Raw genomic sequence first — 23,405 nt, 5'->3', positions numbered from 1 at the left:
CCGGTACGCGGTTAGGATGGGTTAATAAATGGTTAATAAATTATTATTATTATTATCACATTTTGTGGATTCAACAACAGACTACTACAGCCCTAAAAGGTGAAAAGTAGGCACCATAATTGCACCCAACGGAGCAACTTACTTGTACCTTGCTGGCGGTAGATCTGTGGAATCGCTTCCTCCCAACTGTCGTCAGGCGAAATCTGCTGGTACGTATTTTGCTGACCGTAAACATCTTACCCAGGCCAGGGTCCTCCCGTAACGAGGCCATGCCTCTTGGGACTCCCATAATCAAATCATCAACTTCACTGGTACTACTGAGTCCTAAAAGGTGAGCAGTAGGCACCATAACTGCACTCAACGGAGTCACTTGCTCCAATATTTGGATCCCGAACAGCGGCAAATCTGATTATAACGAAAGTTGCGGACTGCTGACATGACATGGTTGGCGCGTGGGATAGATAGGGTATCCAAAGCGGGCGCCGCCGTCATATTTCCCGGCAGTCTCGTACATACAAGGAGGGTGCCATGGTACGGCATGAACGCTTTCGGTAATTACGCGCTGCTCATTGCCGCTTCGTCCGGCCATATCTTCACCAACTCGAGTTACTTCCACCCTCAGATATCGAGAAGAGCTGTCATTGACAGGTAGCTGTTTTCCTTGTCTACCAAGCTGCCACAGGCGTAAGTGATTGCCCTAGTTTGGCTCCAACAGCGTGTCTTCTTCCATTGCAAAACGATTCTTGACCTTGATGATAGCGGTGTCCTACTTCTTCCTTTTTGGCCAATCTTCCCAGCAGAAGAGTGTCATCGATTGAGTTTCGACGTGTTTGTCACGAAGAAGTAAGTCATTCTGCTCCACTTAATTGTTGCTGTTGTTGTTGTTGTTGTTGTTGTCGTTGTCGTCGTCGTCGTCGTCGTCGCTGTCGCGTTTTGTTGTCATTGTTGTTGTTCCCGTAAAGGGACAATTGGTTTCCCCCAACATGCCAAAGAAAATTGGTTCGTTTGAAAGTACCCCCCCCCCCCCCCTTTTAATAATAAGGTACTACGTCAGACACTAGAGAAGTTAATGTGACACCCAATTTCACGTCAGGTTTAACGTAAAACTCCAAATTTCGACGTGAGCTAGCTGCGGGTCCACCGGTCACTCGCGTTGTTTTTTCGACGTTAGCCTCTTTTTGACGGCAAAATTTACAATCGGGTCACCAGCTAGCGCTATCCCGGCACAGGGTTTGCAAACAGGGCCCGATATGGCTAGACGTCTACGAGTTGTACTTGTAATGGCTATGGGCTGGCTGTAGAGTTCATAACCCCACCACTGCACCAGTTTACTTAGACTCTTGAAGTTGAAAGGCGCAGTCGCGAGTCGGCAAATGAGAAGAAATGGCGGCACGCACGCGCGTGCACGGGAACTGGTGAGTACATGTATACAGTGCACGAAATTCGAAAGTAGTTCTTTGAGGTAGATCTACTTTAGCCTAGGTATGGACTGTGGCCAGTGGTGGTAGACCTTCATCTTCTCCTCACAGCTACTCAACTACAACATAGTGAGGAATCAGGTGTTGAAGATTATGGTCGAACCTACTCAAGAACGATTTGAAAGCGGTAGTGATCAGGATACTGATGTCAGAAGTTATTCAAAGCAGGACCTCGGTCCGAACGAAAGAAGCGATGAAAGACTGGTTGCGTTTTCAGTGAGTTCCATTTGAAAAAGGCGAAAGTCGTTCCTTTGGACAAATGGAACGAAGATGAATTGCATCAACATCTTCGTGAAGATTACGCTGGCATGGAGCGTCAAAATGGTAGGTGCTACCAGCGTTCTATCTACTAGTGCCTCCGTTGCTCTTCGGAGAATATCAGTCTTGGATTTGTGTAGGTACTAGGTGCAACTGTAAAATCAGATGCAGAGTTTTTCTGCAAAATAATTTAAAATTGTTACTGCGAAGAATGTGCGACTATAATAATTATACACTTTTTGCTGAACGATGACAAGTGCATAACTTCCTTGAGCCCCTTTATCTGCAGCAGCAGGTTAGCTGCTGCTCCTGCATCAACTTGTGTAGTTACTATTGTTGTTTTGGAGGGTGGGTCATGTCATGTCATTAATTTAAATAAAAAAATGCATTGTGGCCCTGGCCGCTGGTCTGCCACTGGCAGGTTATTGAGCTCAGCTAAACCCTGGGGCCTGCGGCCTACAGCACGAGGGCTTTGCTTCCGTCAATAACCTGGCAGACTGCCTGCGCTACCATGCCATAACTAGCATAATTATAGTGGTGAATGCCGGTCACGTCACCTTACGTAAGTTGTAATGATCGGATCCGACTGGAAGCCCCTAGATATGGTATGCCTTTAGGGAATCAATGTACATGTACCGGCTATACTCCTCTCCTCCACAAAGGCTCGTCACCGACGGTATTACTGAGTAGGACAATCGGATGGACATGGTCAATTATTTATTATGTAAAAAGAATACTTGATGAAGGCAATTTGCCGAAACGTAATAATTATTGTGAAATGAGTTGAATTATTCCAATTATTCCCCACTTTTACTTAGTAAAAAAATAGCCACGAGATACTGGAGAATGTATAGAGCAGAGGATTAGAGGAAGAAGATTGTATTATTGAAACGCTGAATGGTGTCGCTAACCACGTGATTGAGATTCTTTGGACACGCGTTAACAGTTAATGGTGCAATGCAGGTGGCATAGCGTACAACTGGATACGTTATAAAAAAATTCACGTCGTGGCATTCTGTTGTTACACTGAAGAAAAGAACAAGCTTCAGGAACCTCCCAATGAACATTTTCAAAAGCCTTCCACTAGTGCGTTCACTGTCTTCTTATTAGATGGAATCATGCAAAAAGGAACTGAAAAGCACAATGACTTCTTCAATAGAGATGTGATAGAAATAGCGCAAAGAAGAGTAGCCAGAAACGACATGGTAAAAGTTGCACCCTCACCTTCTTCATCATTTCCTTTTATATTCACGAGGTTTTGCAATGTACCGTGTTGTTTCTGGCTTCTCTGTTCTCGCTGTTGCTATCACATCATTCTCTGCTGTATATAATTTATTGTGCATGTTGAGATTCTTTTTACCTCTATCCCACCTGAGGAGAAGACAGTGAAAGTGCCAGCAAAAACATTCTTTTGAAAATATGGATTCCGAGGAGCTTGACGTTTGTTCTTTTCTTGAGTGTGATAAAAATGTTGCCTCCAAGGAAAACCTCTTCTACTATTGATTGCTTTTTCACTCCTCTTGTATACTCTCATTAATGCAATTCTTGGAGATAAATGATGTGGCAAAAGATATGTGCGATTTCGTTTTTCTGATATTGCCATTGACGGTTGGTTGTATGTTTGCAATTTCCATCTCCGTGTGTGTTCGTCAACGGATGGGTGACTACAGCGCTGGTTTATTCTCAAGCGGAGATCTTTGCTGACCGTCGTGTGTGCGTGCAGCAATGGAGCATTGCAAACTACTTTCCGTTTTGCTGGTCATCCAGGTGAGTTAACCCGGCTGCTAAGATAGCAACCCACTGCTGAACTGCTTTCCGGATATGGCTTGTGTGTACATGTGCTCGTAGCACGTAGGGCTGCAACAAATGCGGTAAATGGCTGAAGAATCCTTTCAATTTAAAAGAAGGAAGGTTCTAAGATTCTAGTACTGTTGAGTGTATGACTGTTAGCATCTCGCAGCACTTGTTATGACATAGGTATACATGTTATCTCATGCAGAACAATACTATCAAGAGTAGATAAACAAGAGTGTGCAACTCCCGGATCCGCGCGGATGGGTTGGCCCACGGCGGATTGTTTTGTTGACGTAATCTTTTCGACCACCCACGCCCTGCTAGTCTTTTGGAAAGTTTTGCCTCATGCACTTTGCCGGGCTTACATTACAATGCCGGTGCCCAGCACGTGCTCTCACACTGCTCTGCGGCAAGAAGCGCGTTTTTCTGAAAAAAGGTGACGTCAACAAAAAATTCCGCCGTGGGCGGAGATTCAAGAGATTGTGCAGGAGAGATCCGGAGTTGCACACTCTTCTTTATCTACTCTTGATACTATGCATTAAAATAATCCACCGGACTATGCGTGGTCAGAAACCTGGTTTCGAACCTTCCTTTGAATGCAACCTTCCTTCCTTTGGATTCAGAAACAAATAGTCACCGAACCTTCTAACCTTTGTTGCAGCCGCCCTAGTACCTGTCAACCTTTTCAAACCCGAGATCGGGACAATGGTATACTTAGGTATTAAAATGTATATACTAATGTAGCTGTGAGGCATGTGACAAATGCACTTTTTGGTGCATTTTATTAAAATAATAAATAAATTTCACGGTTCGCGAGTTTTCGCATCCGTAGGAACGCCACCTCCCTCTAACGCAGCTGCAGCGCCTAAACGGTGGGAGGTGAGTAGATCAGACCCACCACAAAGTGGTCAAGACCGAAATCCCACCAACTGCATCCATGTTACCCTCGTGCCAGGCCACGAGTTCCCAATTAACTGTGGGTCGCAGCACGGCTGGAATATTCCTTCCGCTTCCAAGCAGGACTTGAACCTGTACCCTCTTTTTCTCAATCATGATCTTACTTCTTAGACCATCCCACTACTGCCCTTTACCACCCTCGATATGGGGACGGTCCCGGCCAAATTGTGATGGTTGGTACTTGGTAGGTATGCTAGTGCTGTACATGTACAGTACTGGTCTGGCCATGCAATTTTATCTTGTACATCAAGTACTCGCCACTTGCTGTGCAGTCCTAGGCATGCAAACACTTTCCCTTCTCTATAATTTACGCTGCATATTGTTATGTTTCTGGTTTTAGAGTTCGAACCCTTCGTTATCGTGCTAATAAAGAAAATTGTGTACAAACAATGTCTCTACGCCGTCCACACCAGTCTAAAAGAACATGGCTAGAATCTTCCTGAACCAAACTTTTTCCTTACCTTCTCTTACTAGGCCGTTGCAGGGAGAAAAGTTAACCTCTTACTTGTACTTTTAAAGGATCAGTCGAGGAACTGAATTGCCTGGAAAAAGATTATTTTAACTTTTAATTTTAAATAGGCGACGTGGAGGGGAATTTAACGATAGCAATGAATAATATTAGTTCCGCGGTCATGCCACACAACGAAGAAGTCTCAAAAGAGGTTTAACCAAAATCGATGTTCTTGTCACTTTCATCAGTGGATTTTCGTGACTGAAGAAGAAGAATGTACAGCAGAGCAATAAATGAGGCACGGGCAGCAAAAACCTGGGTTACTGTAAAAGCCATTATTCTAACGAGGCGCATATATAACGATTTCCCAGAATTGACTAGTTTACGTGTACCAAAGCTAACGATTCTCACTCACTCTTAACGCTCAATAGGACAGTATATGTATCGATTTCTGTATAACGATTTCTATTTTAACGACAGATTTCTCCTCGTTAACTCGTTAGAGTTAGCACTTCGTTATATATATGGCTTTTACAGTAGGTGATATTTGGCGAAAATGAGTTTTTGATGGCTTTGAACTGTCCACTAAATGAGTGATCTATGGGCCAAATTTCGGAGCTGTGGGCACCTTCCAAGATGGTAAAACGAACGCCCGAAATGATGGGTGAAGGTCGACAAAAATGGTCAGCAAAAAGGCAAAATGGAACGCAGTTACAGGTAGCTACAGTTGGCTCTGATGGAGTGGTTGAGAATAATTTAGCATATTCATAGGTCTTCAGGGAAGCACAGAGTACTCTAGTTGATAATATAGTAACATTGTTGCCTGCACTTGCTGCTATGAACTTGAAAACTCAATCCCTGTCATGTGCAGGTCTGGTGTTGTATGCAGACTTGTCAGACAGAAAGAAGCCAAGCAACTGACGTTTTACATGGCTGGGAAGAACCTACAAGACTAGATATGCATGCTGGGCCAAGCCAGATATATCCACCAAGCATGTCTTGCTCTCAGAGATCGGCGGGATTGAGGTAGTGTATATTCGATTCGCCATCGAATACCCGACCGAATGGCCGTTTTCGTTTGGGGATTTCATGTGATTGCTTCGCCAATCCTCTTGTGCACTTGCAATTTTCAATGCGACCAAAACGATTCGCTTGCCAGTTCCTTTGTCCAGGCATACTCCACAACGAGGAAAATAAAATTCGTGAAGGCAAGAGGCAAGATACGAATCTCGACTTGCTTGAGGCAAGCCGCCAGGAGAACGACAACTAATTACTTTTGAGACGAAAGGCCTTCGTTGCGTTTGTTTTGAGTGCGACATGTTCATCTTCCTCGGACGCGACACAAAGTTTTGAGTCACGTGTCACGATTACTATGGGAACAGCATAGTACTTGGTCCGCCCAGTTAAAATTGGCGCTTATCTTCACACTTGTCTCAGGAAAGAAATACGAATTTTTGAAGCAAGCCACGATCACAAAGCACTATATACATGATTATTTACATGTCAGTAAGCAACTCAGTCGAAAATTCAAGCAAGTTACACATCCTCCTCGCCACTATCGTCGCTGGAGGAAGAGCTCAAAATGTACGATCCGGACAGCTGCTGCACGGGTCGTTTCATAGCTTGTTCCACTTCTCCTCGTCTCGAATCACGCTCAAAGGCAGTGCGTGCCTGTCACCTTCCCATCAGAAGCTAAGTGAGACTGCCCGCATGTTGACTCTAAGTGTTATCCCCGTTCGTCGCAATAATGCGACTTTGTTTGAGACAAAAAGGCAACGCCATATCAGTGTCCTTTTTTCAAATCGCCTCTTGCGCTTGTCGTACTTGCTGATCAGCACCCGTACCCACGCGAGCCGCTGGCGCTTGAAGATCTACATGCAGCGCAGTGATAGCTTCCGCTTGATGTAGCACCTGTGGCCTGTGCGTACTGCACCTACAACGCCGTGCACCAGGCTTTTCGGCTAGTTTCCTGAACGTCCTTTGCACGAGTGTTTCTCTCAGGACTTGGTGTTTTCTTTGATTAGCTCCTTTGGCCTGTCCTCTGTGAGCTTCAAAATGTGTCCGCCGGATTGGTCTCACTTTCTGGAGATATCGACATGAGCTGCAGTTTCTTCGTCAGCGATTTGCTGGTGATAGCCCTTCACTAGGCGCTGTACTGTGCAAGCAATGAAATTCAAGCTCGCGAAGCGCTTTTTCAGCTTTTCTATACCTCCCCGGGGTAAACAATCCTTGCCATCAGACAGCTGGAAGTAGACAGAAACTGTATTGTCCATCGCTCTGAAATGCGAACATCCTGACCTATTTTACGGACTCGAGCAGAGGTTGCAGTGTTTTCTTGCGCTGACGGAAGTGTTCGTCGGCGGCAGCTCCGTCAAAAAGACTCAAACGAACCGATCGCAACTTCTGTGATGGTTTGTGCTGCCATGTCGTCGGATGCAATGGTCAATGGTTATGTTCGGATGGTGAATCGGTGGTTCCATGCCGTGTGGCACAGGCAGAACACCAAAAAATCAAGTTAGAAGATAAGCGCCAATTTTAACTGGGCGGACCAAGTAATTTTATGCTGGGGCATGCTGGGTTCCGTGATGTCCTATCTAGGACATCACCAGGACTGGTATGCCAAACGATCGAATTCGATCGTTGGGGTCTCAAAGGGTTAAACCTCTTTTGAGACTTCTTTGTTGTGTGGCATGACCGTGGAACTAATATTATTCTTTACTGTGTAAATTTGCTATTGGCTCTGTATCCGAGTTCAACTTTGCTGTTGAGCGTTTTTGTTATGTTTGACCAAAGCTGTGAATGCTTTGCTGTTTTCCTCTGTGGCAGGTTCTGCTGCTTGCTGTTGATGGTGCACACATGCACTACGCAATAAGTAAGTGGAATGTCACTGATTGATTGCTTGAGAGAAATTATGCACATGCATTGGTTGCTTATGCTGTTTGTGTTTCTGTTTTGGTACTTACTCTGGCCCCGGGTGCGCGTGGAACCTGTGCAGCCTTTCAATCCTAAAAAAGAAACCCGCTAAATATATTGAATCAGTTGTGGAGCCAAGAATTTAGCCATTTAAAAGCCGCCCATGCTTGAATCTATTGTAAACGATGCATTCGAAAAAGAAAAGAAAAACAGATCGTAACTCAGTCAAATCTTGCTCGAATTCAACGATCTAAACCCATGATCCAGATCGAAGAGAAAACACTCGGCTGTTGGAAGGCGATTGTGGCAACTTCAGGAGGGCATGAAAACCGTGCAAATGTCAGTAAATCAACATCACGAAAATCTCGAAGATGCCAGTAATCGAGTCGCACGACACGACTGGGCACATTTGGGCCATTTTTCGTACAGTGGCGGTGTAACACTCATATTCTCAGTATTGTCTGGAATACCAAAATATGTGTGCAAGTGGATCTCTCCGATTTCGCTCAAAATTTGCAGGTATGTTCCCTTTGGGGTGTAGATCGATTGTGCAAAGCCCTTCAACAAGTTTCTGAAGGGAACCTTGAAACTTGCATACCCCTCAAAAATGGCCGAAATGTCGCATTATTTATGGGTCTACAAACGAGTCGCGCCACAGCGTATACGAACAAGCTACGAACAAAACTCCATCAAGCCAACATTGCCTCACCTTAGAAGAGTTCCTGGAGCAGTATCCCTTAGCCATGCCAGGATCCCAGAAGACGAGGGCCATCACCCCATTGACACCACAAATGATCGTCTTGAAAATAGCCAATTTACAAGCGCTGGCAAAACAGCCAGCTACGTCCTCAATTGGCAAGAACTATACACCGGCAGATAGTAGAACACCTCTTCTAGCACTGAGAATATGTCCCCCATATTCCATTTGGGGTTGTCTTGAAATAGACTTTTTTGAATTTTTCCACTCGACCATGCTGAAATACGGCCAAAGTCATACCTGCGCAGGAAAGCTCACCCCTCCGCGACGTCTCCTCAACAATTTCTACTCGAAAACACTACTCCCAACGCTGCAGAACAAAGTGTACTGTTGACTCTCTGACAAGGAAAAGCAGCGGTGATCACTTGTCACTCCAAACGACAAGCTTCTCCTTGCGCCACCAACTATTTTTTGTGCGACTGTTGATGCAAAAGTGACTGAAGTCCTGAGCACAATTCTTGAATTTTACTACGAGAGGCACGGTGAAATCACGTGCCTTGTGACGCAAGAATGCCAAGTCGCGTGGATCACGGCTCACGAGATTTCAGAGTCACCTTCGTCACATGCGCTTGTTACTCGCCTTGAACGCCCGTTGGTGTGGAAGTGATCACACTCATGTTGTTACTGCACTCAAGAACACACTGACCGTGTTGTAGGCCTACAAACCGGGACTTTCCCTGACCATGTAGCTGGGACGTTTACTGTTGGACTATGTTCGGGATTGCAGGAGGTAAGTGTGAAAGATGCATAACTCTCCCTGCTGTTCGGGGGGGGGGGGGGGGAGGGGATATTTCAACGGCTTGCTGCCATTGCAACACTCCTAGGACAGTTTGTGGGGGTTCTCAGCAGATCCAGCAGGAAATGCAGCTCATCTTACCTCCGCCATCATGGTCTGTGCCGAGTAGTGTTCCTGGCACGATCGCAATCGATGGCCGCGTGTCGTGATCCAGGAAGCGTCAGCCTACGTCACAAAGCACGCGATCTCACCGTGCATGTTGCAATAAAATTCAAAAACTGCGCTCAGGACTTCAGTCCCTTTTGCATCAACGGTGCACGAAATATTGTTGGTGGCGCAAGGAGAAGCTTGTCGTTTGGGGTGACAAGTGATCACCGCTGCTTTTCCTTGTCAGAGTCAACAATACACTTTGTTCTGCAGCGTTGGGAGGAGTGTTGAAGTAGAAATCGTTGAGGAGACGTCTCGGATGGGGCGAGCTTTCCTGCGCAGGTATGACTTTGGCCGTATTTCAGCATGGTCGAGTGGAGCAATTCAAAAAAGTCTATTTCAAGAAAACCCCAAAAGGAAGATGGGGGACATGTCCTCAGCGCTAGAAGAGGTGTTCTACTATCTGCCGGTGTATAGTTCTTGCCAATTGAGGACGTAACTGGCTGTTTTGCCAGCGCTTGTAAATTGGCTATTTTAAGACGATCACTTGTGGCGTCAGGGGGTGATGGCCCTCGTCTTCTGGGATCCTGGCGTGGCTGTGTCCTGTCTATCTGGTACTGCCATGGAAAGGAGAAGAATCCACTCGAGTGAGTCGAATAGTGCAGTCCGTAGTAAGCAAGACATTCCACCTTGCGATGTTGCTGCTGATGTTGTTGATTACCATTGCTAACGCTATAACTTTGTCACGGAATGTTTTTGTCTCATATGCTCTCTTCCTATATTAGTTTAGTCTGTCTTTGAAAATGAAGTAGTGACGAATATTTCCACTGATGATTGTCGCAAGAAGACGTTCGTTATGGAAAACTATACGTGTACTTGACCTGATTGTCGCAGTTTGTGACTGTTGGTTGAGCATGTACTAGTGACTGGCTGGACATTCAGCACTATTTATCTCTAGTTTAGTTTCCATGCTGGGTTTTTTCTCTCTCATTTCTTCATCTTGTTTCTATATTTGTGTCGTGTTTCACTTCTCTATCCTGTGTTTTCCAGATGGCATTATAAAAGCTTTTGAAGGGTGTGATCGTCCCTGCATTGAAATGGGTGTTTCGCGTGAATTTTATAGTTCTGCAAATGCGTCAAATGTTTGTTCAAAGAGCACGGATGCCTCTCGTCATTCTAGTGGCAACCTGATTTCCATTGCTGGTCCAAGCAGGATCTGCGCTAACTATTATTTCAATCTAGGCCGCACGTCTGGCCGTCCTAAGGCAGGATATTGGACTTCAGCACCATTCGACCATATTATAAATATTTATGGTAAAAAAACAGGAATGAATCGTGTCGTGTGCGAATTCACGAAACGTAATTGCAGTAAGTACATGTCTAGTCATTTTATACGTTATGTTTTGGTGTTGGTGTGATTGTGTGTGTGTGTGTGTGTGTGTGTGTGTGTGTGTGTGTGTGTGTGTGTGTGCGTGTGTGCGTGCGTGCGTGTGTTTGTTCCATATGGTGCAGTGGTATGTGCAGCGATTTCCAATCGATAGGTTGAGGGTTCGATTCCCGACGATTTTGGTCTTTCTTCTCTTTCTCAGACTCCTCCTGACTTTTCTTTCATTCTCCTGGGTGGTTACCAACAGCCAGTGCATGCCGGAGTATGTGGTGTGATGTGTGTGCGGGAAAAAATGAAAAAGACCAAAAATTAGGGATTCACTGGCCAGAAAAAGCCACTTCATTGCTGTGTGGTGTAGACCAGGCTGAATAGTGGCGGTCAATTCTTCAGCCTTGCAAGCTGTTGAATGGTGCAATCCCAGCACAAGTTGCTATGGCTTCCGCTATAGCATCGCTATCATCGCCTCCGGTGATGGGCGTCAAATGGCCAAATGGTGTGTGTTTGTGTGTATCCCATATGGAGTAGGAGGAATTGGGGTTTTTGCAGGGTTCGGGATCAGACTCTTCCGCTGCAAGTACCCTTTTGTTCCGAAATTTTCCAGTCAAGGCTACGAAATTCTCATCTCACAATCAGAAAGTTGTCACCGTGACCAGAAGAGTTTGAAGACGCAGTTTTAGAATCTGCCACTTTGAAAGAGCGACCATCACCATAAATACTTAATTAACTGCTCTTCATCAAAGAGAAAATGTGAAATACGTGTTCCACCTTTGTGTGGCGAACACAATCAGGCCGAATGCATAGTACGAGCACAGTACCCAGAGTTCATAACCCCTGAGGTGGTAGTACATGTAATCATGCTGTGTCTGCAACACTAGCCATATCCGCCAAGCTACCACAATCTGTTTTTGAATGCGTATGGTGCACCATGGGATAAGCAGGATGTGACCCTTCTAGCTCGGCTTATACGGTAGCTCGTACAAAACCTTCACGCCTGCGGCGTTCAGGTGTTGTATTGCGGCATTCAGATTTTGTATTCGCCGGTTTAACCCTCTTACTCGGGTAACAGGGACCTTAAGCACCACATTGTTTACGACGTAGGCCTGGCGTAGGGCCTTGTCCGGGTCCGGGGTCACGTTGCGACGTAGGATGTACGTTCATCAGGCAACGTTTTCAACGTAGAAAAGGCCTTTTGTACGTTGTGGCAGGACGTAGGAATTTGCCTTTGCACCCTGCACCAAGAGTACATAACCCCCCAGAGTGTGCAACTCCTCTATGGGTGCTGTCCCAACAGAATTTCAAGTTGACGTTATTTTGATGATGCAATGCGCACTGTACACGGATTATCAGACGAATCCAGATCCTGTGGTTGACCGAAGCCGATCGATCCTGTACAAATCATTGCAAAGAAAAATGTGTGATGCGTTGACACCCGTCCACATGTTGTAAATCACTGGTGCAAGGAGCATTGCGTCATAAATAATGACGTCAACTTGAAATTCTGTCGGGACAGCAGGGTCTGTGGGAGTTGCACACTCTGGGGGGTTATGTACTCTTGACTTGCACCAAGAGGGAAAGAGTTCAAAAAACGTCGATGTTATTATGTTGTAGTTTTTGTTTTGTAACCCACGAGGTACGATCGATCGAGAGGCGTAATGTTATTCTTTGCTATCTTTGTTTTGTGTTTCCGGTATCTTCTTCTCCGAGCAAATTTTGTTTCGGTATGGCTGCCGAGGACATGCAGACTATTAGGCTGTGTGCCAGAAATTTCGTTTTGGAGCGAAGGAGGACATCAATTTGTTGAAAGAAGTAGTGGCAGCGTCGAGCGAAAAGCCCTTCTCTCGTGGCTCGCCTGCCTGGAACACTGTACTCCTGAATTTGGCAACTAACTACGACGCCAAATGGAAGCCGGTAACCATCCGTACACTTCGAGATAGAACTCATTTGCTGGTACACAGATAGAATAGGCTGCATCGTATTGCTTTATCAGCTGTGTTTCCACCTTGGTCATGCTTCACATCAGGAAGGAGAACTACAGCGCCAGACAAACCGGTACATCTGAGGATTACAATGAGATCGACGGTTTGCTGGTGAGTGTAGTTCTCCTTCCTGATGTGCGCCTACTACACGCGCTCTCTCTCTTTCTCTTTCTCTCTCCTTGAAGGAAATCAACTAATTTTCGAAGTACAGTAGTTTACTAAAAAAGTCTTTTCTTCCACATTTCCCGCGAGGAACTTTGAAATCATGCGCGCCATTCTGCTCTGTTCCTGTGGCAACAGCGTCGATCCATAATCACGTCTCGCCAAATGCTAGCCAAGTATGCAAAACACGTATCGCGCACCCCGATCGACGTGATCAGGTACGTCGAAAGGCCCACGTTGTAACGTGGTGCTAAAGGTCCCTAATATCCTATACGTACGGCGTGGTACTAGATTTTCCCCATATGCTTTTCTGGACATCTTGTTCGTTTTCTGGTCATCTTGTTCTGGTTTTCTTGTCGTTTCTCTTTGATCTCTTTGCGTTTACATTGATTGACTGTTGGAAGAAAGTTTTGGAACGATGTCCCCTACGCTTTGAAAAGAACTTTGTGTCAGTGGAAACTCCAAGCTCTCCAATGCAAGAATCGCCGAAAGGTTATGATGTCGGACGGCAGAGATGTCATGCACATTCTTATCTCAGCAATTTAAAAGTGTTGGTCGACCTCTCTCCGCTCCTTTGTGAGAAATCCCTTTTCGCGTGCGCTTTGAACGGCTGTTCACATGCTTATGACGTGGTGGCTGAAGTTTGAATCGCCTCGAGTGAATTTGAGCTTTTTGTGATAGAGGAGAGTGAAATGGCGTTCTGCAGGCCAGTAATATCTTTGTAACTCCATCGTTTCTTGTGCAAATTCAACAATCGAAGGGTCTATTTGGTAGCGGAAACTCCAAGCTATCCAATGCAACAATCCCCGAAGAGTTACGACGTCGAGCGCCAGAGATATCGTCCGCCGTATTCTTACCTCGGCAAATTCAAATTTTTGATCGATCACTTCGCCATTTTGGGGAAATCCCTTTTCATGTGCTATTTGAGCGACTCAGCACATGATAATACGGAGGATTTAGCAAGACGAAATTCGCGTTCGCGTTCGCAAACATTAGAGAGGTTAAGTTACACGTTTTTTGCCATTTTTCAAAACGCGATGCAAATCTCACGTTACGTGTAATTTTTAGAGGTTAAGTTACACGTGCGACGTGACGTGAAATTTTGCCGGGCAGGATTCGGGCTTAGTACGCACAAATACCAAATCTTCCAACAAACTCGATAAAAACCGATAAACCTACGGAAACTCACACAAATTCGATCGGGATAACCAAGCGAAACTTCCAAAAACCCACGTCACGAACTTACGTGCGGGACAGTCAACTCGCGCAAAACACGTCAAATTTTACGTGAGTTTTTTGAATTTTTCACGTAAAAGTTCACGGACGTAAGAGTTTTACGTGAAACTTAACCTCTCTATTTTTCAGTTTGCGAACTGGATTGCGAACTTTCGCATTTTTCGTTCGGAAAAGTAGTTGAAAAACGAATCGTGGATTCGTGTCAGGACAGTCATAAATTTACTACGCTGTACTGTCTGTACACAATGTACGTCGTGTCAAAGTCATGCATGTGCGAATTCTGTTTGCTAATCCTTCTCATATCGCGAATTCTGTCACCGAGTTTGACTTTCCTTGGAGTGCGAACGCGAATTTCGTCTTGCTAATCCTCCGTAATGACGTAGCCGGCTGAAGTTTGAATCGTCTCAAACAAATTTGAGCGTTCTACGATGAAGGAGAGTGGAATGGTGTTGATGGGATAAATTTGCTTGCATATCAGCCTTGGAGACGACTTTGTTGTGTTACCGCGCCTGAGTTGTGGCGACTAGATAATGGAGCTTGATACCCTGGTGTTGCTCTCGCCAAGAGCTTTCCAACGAGCCCTAGATTTTGAAAAACAAGCGAAGGAGACCAAAGTTATGACCTGGCCAGTGAAGTTGGAAATTGTGCTGACATTCGTTATTCTGGTGCATGCTGTGCTAGTAATCCGGTAATAAAGAGTTAACACCTTTTTTGCAATGCTATGTTTGGATCCTTAGTCTCCACACCATTTCTTCATATTTTCATCGTTTTATTGCATATCGTCTACACCGTTTTTACATTGCATGAATAAAGTACACAAATGTCGATTCAGCTCGTCTTATTGATTGCGGTTATCTAATATAATTATTGATTTTTTCATTCTGGACATGTAGTTCAATTTTGTTTCAGTGTCCTTTAGTACAACGACGATTCCTGATGAGTGTTGTACGAAAACTTGTTTGGATCCTTAGTCTCCACACCATTTCTTCATATTTTCATCGTTTTATTGCACATCGTCTACACCGTTTTTACATTGCATGAATAAAGTACAAAAATGTCGATTCAGCTCGTCTTATTGATTGCGGTTATCAAATTATTGTCTCCTCACCGTTTGTTTCAATATATTAGGGTATGTAATTGGGCACTTTGGTGGGGCTATGGCCCCTCGAAGTAGCCCAAATAATGCGTTCTCTGAGAAAGAGACAGGTTTACATTGGGGACAATAAAATGCTTCCAACCTTCATCTGCTGCTTCTTGCAATCATGTCAGTAATTCCCATAGTATCAGAACATGGCAGGGTAGATTTATCAGCAAACTGAATACACTGGTTGAAAGTACAGGCTTCTGTGTGAGGAGACGAAACAGGAATTCCGAACCCTGATTCGATATGGTTCGAAAATGCTTTGGAATTTAAATTTCGCAAAATTGGCCCGAAAATTAGGGCTCAAACGGTTAGTCCGATCAACCGGTTGCAGACAGGTTACGAAGAATTAACGGTTAACCGATAAAGATAACGGTTACGCAGTAACTTTTCAGTCAATTTTTCAAGTACATGTATCAGGTCGTTGCAAAGTATGCACTTTCGCAGGCTGTCGCACGCGTACGCAATTTCAGGGCTGTCAACTCGGTCATATCTGGTCTCTTGGTGTGAGAGTATGTGTGAATGAGCATGCAAGAGAATGTACATGTGTGTGCGTTGTACTGAACAGGGTGCATTTTTTGAATGAGTATAGTCAAATATACGGTTAAAAAAGAGTCCGCAGGATTGCCGTGGCTTATAGGTTATAACCGTTAAACCGACCGTTAGCTTAGCAGTTAACCGTTAGGGGTAAAACCGTGACCGTTTGAGCCCTACCGAAAATGATTGTGTTTTCTTGCTATTTGCATGGCACTGCGTCAGTATCATAAAGTTATGTCAAAATGATGTTAGGTCATTGGACTCGTTTGCCCACTGTTTTGCAGAAATATGCGAAGTAATGATCGTCTCTCGTAGTTGATTCCAGTGTATTTGCCTCAACAATGTGTGATTATAGTGGTCCTGAATTCCAGAAAAAGGATTGAAATCCACTTGTATCATAGTTTAGTACAAACCTGCCTCGTAGAAACAAATGAAAAGTGAACTCCTGTTTGCAAGAGTAGGTTTTTCTCTTATTTCGCAACATAAAATTAATGGCAACGTATGGGTGTGTCTTTCACATGCCCCAAATCCAGGGAAGGATTCATTACACACCAGCCAAATTTATTGATTAACAGCTTGCCCTCATGATGCTTCAACCCTGAAAATTTGAACAAAATCGGAGAGAAAGTGGTTTTTGACCTCCGATATTCAAGTCATTCAAGCCATTCAACAACAAAATGACCAGTCAAAAACTTCGACCGTCAGTCACGGTTTCACGACATCAACTTCAATATTAAAAAAGATGTGGAGGTTGTAAAGTATTGAATCTTGGATATGTCAATTTGCTTTTTGTGTCATGTACAGATGAAAACAGTAGGTCGGATATGACTATGGGTTATCAAGAATCTGCCAAATTTGTACCGAATGTCCAGAAATCAGCTGCAATGAAAACTGCAGCCAGCGTCCAAGCACCATCTGTACTGCTGTCTAGGTAAGAACAAACTATGGCCACTTCGCGACTACGCCAGACAATAGGCCAACAGTCTCGGTTGGAGAGAGTGTGTTTTGATCTTACTTCGTGGAGACGGCTGGACGAATCAAACTGAGACAAGACGAGACCGTCAGGCGAAATTACTGGTCAGTCGGCGACACGCATTTTTCACAAAATTTGCGTTTCACCTGCTGGGAGAGTATGCGTGTACTCGAGTCTCATCCTGAGCACGTTTTTTCTTCTTTTTTTCAGCTCCAGTATAGCTGTATTTTTCATTGCAAAGCCGTCCTCGATTGTTGTGTTCGTTGTTCAAACGAAGTGGACATTCAATCATGAAGGCAGAGGACATAGGAACCTGATTGGAGTTTCTCGTGGCATAGGACGGCCACACAGAGACACTTTGGGATTTTCTGAATATAAAATACCGTACGCACGATGCTGAGATCAATTTGTGCGATATCAAATTGTTTGTAATCTACCACATCGAGCAGAACGGGATCCAAACCCAAGCTTACCGACGGTTAGGCTGCCGACCTGACTGGACAAATGATCCCTGGCTTCACCAGACGCCAGAAGTCGGACACCATGTCCTTTGCCGCGACGTCCATCTCCAAAAAGAACTCCATCTTCGTCGTGAAAAGGCTTGAAATACTCAATATTCAACCGAGATTCGCGGTCTCACCCTTTCTCAGATCGAATCGTTTTTTTGTTGTAGCAGTTGCAGGGCAGATCCCCGCCACTACTTCAACAGGCGATGGCTCCAAAGCATGCCAGGAACAAGCCATATCGAGGTTGCAAGCCACCCCTCTCAGCAAAAAATTCGAAGAAATTCGAAATTTCAATGGTGGAAGATATACTATGAAGAGAATTTCAAAAAGTATGTTTCGCGGAGCGATCGCTCAACCTACGTCATTCAAACTTTGCAGGATGGTTCAGACGTACATGCTAGGCATGGAACCACAGGCGATGATGCCATAGCTGACACACAGAGTAACACACACAGCAGATTTGTGTGCACAGATACTAAATTAGTGGACGTCGTCATCTTCTTCCCGTTGATCTCGAATGTACTATGACGTGCTATTTCGCCTGACGCAAGGTAGTATATCATTGAGGCGAGAGAGAAAAGGGAAGTGAAAGAGGTGCTCGAGAGTGAGCAAGACGGTAGACGGACAAATACTGCCCGTCCCAACGGGGACATGTACAGAAGTGTGTATATGGGAGGACAGAAGACGGTGCAGCAGCATGTACGATGGTGCAGCAGCATGTACGACGGTGCAGCAGCATGTACGACGGTGCAGCAGCATGTACAACGGTGCAGCAGCATGTACAACGGTGCAGCAGCATGTACAACGGTGCAGCAGCATGTACAACGGTGTAGCAGCATGTACGACGGTGCAGCAGCATGTACAACGGTGTAGCAGCATGTACGACGGTGCAGCAGCATGTATGTTGCGGCCCTGTGAATGGTAGACAAGATTTCCTTTGAACCATTACTTGTTCTTGTTCTTTACAAAGTGGAATAAAACTGACAACTCAAGAGTTCTGAAAAGCAAAGAGCGACACGTGTACACGTAGCCTCAAGCAGAATAGCTGGCAGCGCAAAAGGAAACATGAAGCCAAAAGAGATGCCTAGCTGTGGCGTACATCGTAGAGGTCACTGCGCATCCGGTGCACTGCGCCCAAAGGTGCAGGCACGGCGCCCCAAGGAGTGACAACATCCATAAACTGCATCGCGTCATGCAGATAGAGCGATAGCGTACAAAGTACAAACAAAACAAAAATAACTGAGAGAAGCGAAAATAAATAAATCGAAGAGAATTAGAGAGAGAGAAGAGAGAAGGAATTTAATTCTAATTATTTAGAGCTGGACAGCTATTGTCAAGGAGACATGCAGATACACAATAGAATCGACTCGACTGCATGTAGAGTAGCTGCCTCTAACTGCAGCAGAGTGGAGCACGCAGGTACGTGATCAACTCGGGAAAAGTGAAAGGTGAGAGAAACAAATACAAATAAATTCGAACGAGCAAATACAATAATTGTGAATTCATGTGCAAGTGTCTGTAACAATTTACAACAGTGCAGCAGCATGTACGACAGTGTAGCAGCATGTACGACAAAGTGACAAAAACACAGCAGCATGTACAACACTATCCTCCACCAAAAAAAGCATTCTCCCCCAAGGATGGGCTGAGCCAATAAATGAAGAAGAAGAAAAGCTGCAAGAAGGCAGACCAGAGAAGAAGACAGAAAGACGAAAGAAACAAAATGTGAACAACATAAACAGGCGAGTATAAAACAAAAACATGCAGTGCGAAAGCCGCTGGACAAGTGAGTACTTAACTGTTAACAACGGTGAGGAGCCAAGGCAAACCGACGGCACTCATGGACTGCGAAGACTGCGGCAGCAGAACTGGGTAGCCAGTCATCTGGTAGCACAGGACGCACACTGGAGCTGTCCGGAACACCATAACGTAGCCGATGGGGCTACGACAACTCACAGAGACACAAAGACACGCGCAGAAAGAAACACAGACTGACGCAAACGTCTTGGCCATACCAGGAGCCAAAAATCACAAAATAAAACCACCAGAAGGCATGGCAGAACAGCAGAACAGCAACATCGGACACGTCTACAGAAACAGCAGTAATCAATCAGTGAGGACACCAGAAACCACACAAACAAATCGTTCACCAATCGTACGCAAACATAATAATAATGTGCACTGTACGTATGCACCTGCGTTTTACCGCGACGCATATGGTAGAACTTGTGAAATAGTGAGATTGCCTGGCTTACAGACTATACTAGTGTAATGCTAAATTCTACCTCTGTCGTAGACCCATGCATGTTCTAACAAGTGTACTCGATCACTTGTGATGTTTCTCTTTAGGTCAGAGGATGTGCCAGCGGCAACAACGGGTCCCCACACTTCCCCTCCTGCCGAAACCACTGGTACGTGTAAGCTTCAAGTGGGTTGTTCTTATACGTGCTATTGTACTATTGTACTGCAGACTTTGCAGGACCCACTTTCAATTTGGCCAAGTGCTTGGCTGGGTTCAAGAACCTATGTTTTTTGACTTTTGAGAGACACTCCCCTACACAAAGCTAAAGTGCCGCTTGTTATCGTTGTATCGCGGATACCGTGAAGTCTTGTATAAAAGCCGCGGCTTATGACTTTCTTGGTAAAATTTTGCAGGCTTCTATAAGAGATAGGCTCCTATACAAGACAGGTATTTCCATGTATGTCAACACTAAAACCAGGCTTATGTGTGATTTGATGGGCCCAAAATTGCGGCTTCTATTCGAGGGCAGCTTCTATACAAGACTTTACGGTATACAGTTCTGCTGAATGATATCCAGTCACGTCACTCAAGATTGCGCCTTGCACCATTTCGCAGCCCGGTGTTCACGGGTCTAAGGGCAGCGCAACGCCCGGCGACTACTTTAGTGACGCGGCGGGGATTTCATTTTCAGCAACACTGTGCTGTGCACGGCGCAAGTGGCAGAGATAACGCTACCCCGTACCCCACACTAAGCTAGAGTGCTGCTTTACCCATTGTAAGAATGTGAGATAACGATACACTCATGTACTAGTACCCCATGCCCGTTGATAGACCTGCGAGAAGTGCAGTACGGTCATTGAGGAGGTGGTGCAGGATCATTCATGTCCACCCAAGTCCACCCAGAGTTTTGGGGATTTCAGGGGCGTCGGCCGTTGGGCGGTTCAATAGCCAATTGAGTCATCTTTCCAAGATTCCTGTTGAGTCTCTCTCCCCTCTCCCGGGGAGACCCACGTGACCAGTTGTGGCAGTTAACTTGTACTTGTACGTGTGCGTGTGTGTGTGTGTGTGTGTGGTCCACAAGTGCACCCGCAGTACGATCAGCACCCAAGCTTGTCCCTCGTCGATTCTCCTGGACAGTGGCAAACTCCAATGCTCAATGTGCCAACGCCAGTTTTCGCCATCCGGTTTCAAGCAGCACAAATGCAGCCGTGGCAGTCGACCTACTTGTAAACAGAGGGAAACCTTCGAATATGAGGGCCGGCTCTGCAACAAATGTTTTCGGCTTCCACGAGATCTCAACCGGCATGTGGCTCGCCAGCATTGACTCTCTTACCCTGACTCTGGCTCCTTGTCACAAGGGAGTGACATGGCCCTATGGGGCAGTCATGCTATAGTAGTAGTAGCAGTAGTGTGTGGTGTGTGCGGTGTGTGCGTGCGTGTGTGTGTGTGTGGGGGGGGGGGGGGGCATCCTTTCTTGCCCTCGTACACGCACAGGTGTAGCCCTTCACAATCGTGATGCTAGACCCTACAAACACAATGTGAGTCAGCGTATTTCTTTGTCTTTGTTTGTGTGTCCAGTGAAATGTGGTACACTACCAGCCGCTTTACTGCAGCAGTCGCAAGCATTGTCAAACAACTCCAATAACATCTATCAATGTGGACGATCAGCTGCCGATATCATTGTTCTGTTCGACGAGTCGCAAACAAACGCAGGAGAGCTCCCGGCTCGGCTGGAAATGATCATAGAAAGCCTTGACACATCTCTTAAGGAGCATGGAATTGGTCTTTACCCAGGATTTGAGAATCATTATTCTCTTGTAGGTTTTGGTAACAAGGCACAAGTACCACGTGTCATTCGCAGCAATGATGAGTCCCGAGTGTATGACATCAACGGATTTAAGGAGGCTAGTCAAAAGCTGTTGAAGTCAGAACGAAGTAGTAAAGAAGATGGTTACCATGCTATTAAGTTTGCTTTGGAGAGCATCACTGATCCAAAATCCAATGAGCAGCTGCTAAGATTGAACCAGAAAAACGTATCAGTAACTTTTCTGCTTATCTCGGATGAGGACCGATTTCCTATCCAACCCGATATTACCCGCTCAAAAATGAAGAGAATGATCAAGAAGAATAAAGTCCACCTCCAAGTTATTGTCGACAACGGGCTTGAGGGGAGTGCTGTTGGTGTTGCCAGACGTGGGGAAGATTACCTGCTGTTCTCACCAAATATGGAAGCGTCAGTTCAAAATAGAGCGGGCATTCAAGCCATGCTGAGAAAAGACTCCTACCGGGCAACTTACAAACACTATACCTCACTTGCCTTGGTGCGTTCTGGAGCCATGTGGGATTGGAATTACATCTTCCAATCCGGCCGAGTGGAGTCATCGCACGTAGATGCTTTTGTCAACTATACTGTGTCGTCGGTCGAGCATAGAGTTCAAAAGTGTTGCTCGTGTACATGTGCCAGTGGCCAGGGGGAAACTCATGGAGTGCTGCATTGTGAGGCCAAGGATGGGAGCGAGTGTAAAAGCAACATTTGATCAATTGCTTAGCTGAACGTTCACTCTGTTTTATCATGAAAAACAAAAATCAGCCCTCCATCTCATACCAGCTTTCACCAATTCAAGCAGGCAAGTAGCGATTTATTCATGTTTATATTTCAGTTACCTCAATGCTAGATATTATCTGCCATTTGGGGCTTTTGTGAACTTTCAAACTCATTTCCTGCCTCTGTTTCATTTTTCTATCTTCCTTCTCCTTGTCAAGTGTGGTATTCACCCATCAAGAAATTTTTGGAACCCCATTTAGTATGGTAGCAATGTCAGAAGTGTGGGTTGGCGGGTTGGTCACAAATAACACTCTTATGATGATCTGAACTGTTAAAGGGGAAGTTAAGGCAAAAATTAAAATTTCACCAGTTGTAGTCTTCGGGGTGCTGAGTCGAATGGTCTTGGTCCGAGAAAGCTGAGACGCTCCCTTCCTACTTGAATCCCAATCGAACTCGCGCACTTCCACCGAAACTGGGTGACTGCGCCCTACGAGATGGGGATTTGTATGCAAAATGTCACTAAAAGCGCCATTTCGTTCTTATAAAAGCACGGATGACCGCGATTGGCCCATATGTTGTAGTCCTTTGGACGCTGAGTCGACTGGTTTTGGTCCGAAAAGGCTGCGACGCAGCGTTCCTCTTTTATTCCCAATCGAACATGGTTGAAGAAGCGGTCACGTGCTCCTGGGTGCCAAAATCACCTGGTCACCACGCCAGCAGGCGACAACTTTCACACCAAGGTTCAACTCGAGTGACATGACTGCACCCAAAAAAGGTCAAAACAGGCTGTAAGTTGTACCCTGCAGGCACGGTGACCAGGTGACTGGTGTACGCAGGAGCACGTGACCGCTTGTTCAACCATGTTCGATTGGGAATTAGGGGCGAACGCTGCATCGCAGCCTTTTCGGACCAAAACCAGTCGACTCAGCGTCCAAAAGACTACAACATATGGGCCAATCGCGGTCATCCGTGCTTTTATAAGAACGAAATGGCGCTTTTAGTGACATTTTGCATACAAATCCCCATCTCGTAGGGCGCAGTCACCCAGTAGGTGGAAGTGCGCGAGTTCGATTGGGATTCAAGTAGGAAGGGAGCGTCTCAGCTTCCTCGGACCACGACCATTCGACTCAGCACCCCGAAGACTACAACTGGTGAAATTTTAATTTTTGCCTTAACTTCCCCTTTAACAGACTGTGGAAATGATGCTGT

The 23,405-nt window shown here is 45.5% G+C and overlaps 1 protein-coding gene across 4 annotated transcripts; it reads left to right on the top strand.

Annotated features, from left to right (window-relative positions):
- Window positions 1–446: 446 nt before the first annotated feature.
- Window positions 447–22,518, top strand: LOC135817796 (uncharacterized). Of its 4 annotated transcripts, none has more exons than XM_065331038.1 (8): window positions 447–684; window positions 798–843; window positions 3,407–3,503; window positions 7,765–7,810; window positions 10,542–10,859; window positions 16,735–16,861; window positions 19,759–19,820; window positions 21,230–22,518. In XM_065331038.1, the coding sequence occupies exons 3-8, from the start codon at window positions 3,462–3,464 to the stop codon at window positions 22,186–22,188; spliced, it is 1,554 nt and encodes a 517-aa protein (XP_065187110.1). In that variant the 5' UTR covers window positions 447–684; window positions 798–843; window positions 3,407–3,461; the 3' UTR covers window positions 22,189–22,518. The 4 variants fall into 4 exon arrangements, with proteins under 4 accessions (XP_065187110.1, XP_065187109.1, XP_065187112.1 ...); XM_065331037.1 differs by having other exon boundaries at window positions 576–684; window positions 801–843; XM_065331040.1 differs by lacking the exon at window positions 10,542–10,859 and having other exon boundaries at window positions 576–684; window positions 801–843.
- The last annotated feature ends 887 nt before the right edge of the window (window positions 22,519–23,405 follow it).

This window comes from Sycon ciliatum, chromosome 5 (assembly GCF_964019385.1).
Source record: "Sycon ciliatum chromosome 5, ocSycCili1.1, whole genome shotgun sequence".
NCBI classification, from domain to species: Eukaryota; Metazoa; Porifera; class Calcarea; order Leucosolenida; family Sycettidae; genus Sycon; species Sycon ciliatum.
This window is presented reverse-complemented; position numbering and strand designations above follow the sequence as displayed.